Source organism: Apis dorsata, unplaced genomic scaffold, assembly GCF_000469605.1.
Source record: "Apis dorsata unplaced genomic scaffold, Apis dorsata 1.3 scaffold_547, whole genome shotgun sequence".
Taxonomy (NCBI): Eukaryota; Metazoa; Arthropoda; class Insecta; order Hymenoptera; family Apidae; genus Apis; species Apis dorsata.
In genome coordinates, this window is record NW_006263765.1 from 74656 (window position 1) to 78670 (window position 4015).

The 4015-nt window shown below is 37.3% G+C and overlaps 1 protein-coding gene and 1 long non-coding RNA gene across 5 annotated transcripts in view; both read right to left on the reverse strand.

Annotated features, from left to right (window-relative positions):
- Positions 1–39: 39 nt before the first annotated feature.
- LOC116186274 lies at positions 40–1151 on the reverse strand. The gene is made up of 2 exons (XR_004151238.1): positions 651–1151; positions 40–572 (listed from the first exon to the last, which is right to left on the reverse strand). It is a non-coding gene; the product is annotated as an uncharacterized LOC116186274 (long non-coding RNA).
- A 306-nt stretch (positions 1152–1457) lies between these two features.
- The window catches only part of LOC102681961 (carbonic anhydrase-related protein 10-like), a 189527-nt gene continuing 186969 nt past the window's right edge, over positions 1458–4015 (reverse strand). For 3 of the 4 annotated variants that reach the window (XM_031512988.1, XM_031512990.1, XM_031512992.1), the window contains 3 exons: positions 2499–2624; positions 1905–1953; positions 1458–1801 (listed from right to left, as the gene is read on the reverse strand). In XM_031512988.1, coding sequence (XP_031368848.1) covers positions 1946–1953; positions 2499–2624 — 134 coding nt within the window. In that variant the 3' untranslated portion in view covers positions 1458–1801; positions 1905–1945. Of the gene's footprint in view, positions 1820–1904; positions 1954–2498; positions 2625–4015 lie in introns of all 4 variants that reach the window. The other variant, XM_031512989.1, reaches the window with a different exon arrangement.

Below are 4015 nucleotides of genomic sequence, written 5' to 3' on the forward strand. Positions count from 1 at the left end.
AAAGATTTCGATTTATCTCGCTAAAAAATAATTCTGCGATTTCTGCGTTAAACTATAGAAGTTCGGATTAGTAGATTCGCAAAGCGATCACGTTCACGTATATATACAATCATGGCAAATCTTCTATCGTTTTACTACTTGTAGAAACTTTTCTCAAACTTTTCCCCCGTATGGTAATATCTCCAGAAATTTCCAGAAGAATTTCAAGTTTTCCTTTCGAATCGTAATCGCGTGTCCGATCTAAAAGTAACGAGACTGATTTCTTTGTAACTGAAATTCATATAATACGGATAAAGAATTATCGAATTAATAGTAATAAAAATATATCGTATAACGTTATTAACAGTTTCATAAAATACAACTTTAGAAAAATTAAACAATGAATTTATTATTATATATGATTAAGCTAGAAATATTGAAAATTTTATTCGTTGATTAAAACAATGAATTATTCGATTATAAAAATTTTTACCAGCAAACAAAAATAAAAGAAACTTGCCTCATTTCTTGAAATCCATTTTCGTTTACATTTAGATTTCGCATAAATTCACACGTAATCCACAGCCAAGTCACTGAAAATAATTCGTGCAAATATCTATTATTTAATTTTATTTAATTGAAAAAGATCAATTTAAAAAAAAGAAAATCACCATTTCGAACAGCAAGTCTCCTTACTTTCAAATCTAACCACCGGATAGAAAGAATTCGTTCCAGAAAAATACGTTGGATTAAATCGTCGACGAGGAGACACGATCAATTAGAGGATGTTGGACACCGGTCGAGGCGAGTATCCAAGGAAATATTTCCATTGCACGCTCGCCTCGATTTCGAGGCGTCTCCCTCCCTCCCTCCCTCGAAAGAACGACGAGAACGATTTCCGGATGGTGTTCAAGCGACAAATACAAATTCCAGCTGCGCTCAAACACACTTATCATCCCCGTCAGAATCGGTCCGGTCGCGATAGCTCGAGAAACGAGCCGCCTCTGGAACCCGTGCCCGTCCCTCGTAGCTCGTGAATCTTCCACCCCTTTCGCAAAGAACGGGGATGCAGCTGCCGGGGAAACGAGGCAAATCGCCGCCTCCTCGAAACACCTTCGATCGATTCGTTTCCCTGTTTCTTAATTATCGACGATAATTTTCGTCACATCGATCGCATCGATTACGTCGTATCTCGCACAGTGAATCGAAATTTTTGTATCGAACTTGTTGTGTGTTCCTTTTTTGTTGATGGAGGATGTTGCGAAAAAATATCGGACGAATCCAAGGTTTTTGCGAATTAAGAGCTGGTAAAATATAACTGTTGACGGAGAAAATGAAAATTTAATTTCAACAAGTTGTTGCACGTGACGGCGACAGCGTTCTTTCGCTAATATTTATTGGAATTTTCTCGAATTTGTCCCTGAAACGAAGAGAATGAAAATTTTTTTTCCTTCGCGCAACGCGAGTTTCAAATTTTCCTATCGATTTATCTCAATTTTCGAAATCACAACGAAACAGAATTTTGAGAACTCGAAATTCGGGACAATGTGTAATTAATTAGAATTTTCTTAATCCTATTATCCTCCGATCTTAGTCGTCTCTCACGACGATTCGCAAGATCGAATTGGAATTGTCTGCAATTGGACGAATCGAGTCCCCTGAAGTTTTGTCGTGACCATGTCAAGCTTATGCACAACGGTTTTAGGAAAATATCCGCGTGAACCTGTCGCGTTGAAAGCCGAAAATGTCTCTGGTCTTGCGTTGGAGGCCGCGATTCAGACGACGTTGTGCGAGAGGGAGCCATCGTCCTGCCACGTGTTCGCTGGAAAGAAAAAGTCATCTTTTCAGATTCTCATCGAGACGATCCCTTCGCTAAATGTAAGAAGTTTCGGGGCTGCTCGAGCCTGGATAATTTCCTGGGTTACCTCTATAATGCATGTCCTGGGCCATCGATGGACACTTCGCATCAGGTCTCTGTTCAACAGAAAAAGAAAGAAGAAAAAATTTTATTTAACTGCACAAATGTTAAAACTTGTAAAAATAACGAAAGCTATTTATTTTTGGATTTTCTCAAAATTAATTAAAATTCTATCCTTTCGATTATATTATAATTTTTCTGATATTAAATTAATTGTAAATTTCGAAACACTAAATATACGTATTATTAAAAAAAAAAAAACCTACTTTACAATTTTCTCTAAATAATCTTAACCCTCTTCACTACACAACCAATATTTATTTCTAAATTTATTTCCAAATTTTTCGAACATATCGCATTCTTACGTTTATAAATCACGTGTATATCTCTCGTCGATAAAAAGAAGAAAAAAAAAAAAAAAAAACACATCCCTTCGCGATTTAATTTTGAACTCCAAGCAGGCGTAAACCGATCGTAAAGATCTCTCAATCGAGCAACACCCTTCCCCATCCCCCTCTTCACTTCAGTAGATCGCGATTTAACCGAATGAAAAATAATCACACGGAAGAGGTGCGGGGAGAAGACGAAGAAGTCAATTCACCTTGCGAAAATCGATGTTCGTCCGTATAGTCCTGTAATGAAGATCCTGTAACGGCCTCGAATTGTTTCCCAGGGGCGCTTTCGGGGTGGTCGGCGGCCCTTGCATTAGTTTCCTTAGTGCGTAAAGCTGGAAATGGGATTAGGATTACGATGTAACGATGCCGTTCCCTCGTTCAATATTTAACCATAAAGCAGAGCTTGTTAAGTAATGGCGCGGCCTGGAGGGGGGAGGGGGAAGGAGGGATGGGGTTGGAAGCGCAAGAATGGCGGGGCAAGGGAAGGGATCGAATCTCGAAAGTAATGTACTTAGGCTATCGGTGTTGGTGCGCCTGACACCTTATTAAATTATTTATTGTCCCGCGATTAATTTTGCAACGGTGGAGGAGGATTAATAACGGTGGGCCAAGGATTTACGCGCGTAAATTCCATGATAAAATTTAGCGCGGACTTCCGCCCTCCCCCTCCCCCCCCCTCCCTCTCCGACTTTCTTCCGCGAAAATAAGTAACCTCCTCTCCTCAGGGGAGGGTAAATAATTAAACGAGGCTCGTGCGCGAAGGGAAGAAATTTCTTTTTTAACGAATTCGTGTTTCGCGATTAGGTTAAGAGACGCGTGTTTATGAGAGATTTTTGGTAAAGAGATTTTTCGTTTCGTGGTATTCTCTTATATGGGGAAATGTAATTTAGAGATTGCGCCAATGATCTAGATTTTGACTAGGTAGAAATAATAAAAAGATGAGTTCGTTTGTTAAGAATATTTGTTAAAAATAATATAGTACTACGTTATGGTAATTTGTATAATAAAAGCGTCTATTTAAATGATGAATTTGAGTTTACACTACTTTTAATAAATTAAGGGAAAATGTATGCTTTTAGAGATAAGGTTTAAATTTCATCGCTTGTGAATACATTTACTTAGCAAATTAATATGTGCATGTATTGTGTAACAAGCGTATGCATTTACTGAATTAATACTTAATAATTCTCTGAAAAAGAAAAACATTCTTTCCTTTTTTTCTTTTTTCAAACGTTTATAAAATCATATGCTTCCCCCTCTCACTATTGTGTAATTTCATAAATAGTTAATAAATAAAAAAATATAAAAAAAGAAATTTATCAATCCTTTTTCCGTCCGAGTTTTTACACGATGAACATCAAACTAACGAAACTAATGAAACAACGTCACGCGTGAATGAATCAATATTTGCATCGCCAATTGCCAAAGATGTTTCCAAATATATAATTCCAACGGTCTTCTAAATTTTTCTAAAAATTTAAAAATTTTTCACAACCCTCGATCGAAATTTTCCCTTGAAAAAATTTATCTCCTGGGATCCTTTTTTATTTATTTTTCAACACCCAATATATATATATATATGTATACACAATACTATACAGCATTAGAGCAACACAATTGCTAACGTAACGTAAATTCTTTCCCGATGCATTGCTCGAAAAAAGGATTAGGGTCGTCGCGTAACATTTACACGGGGGGGTGGGGTGGGCGGCGAAGAAGCTTG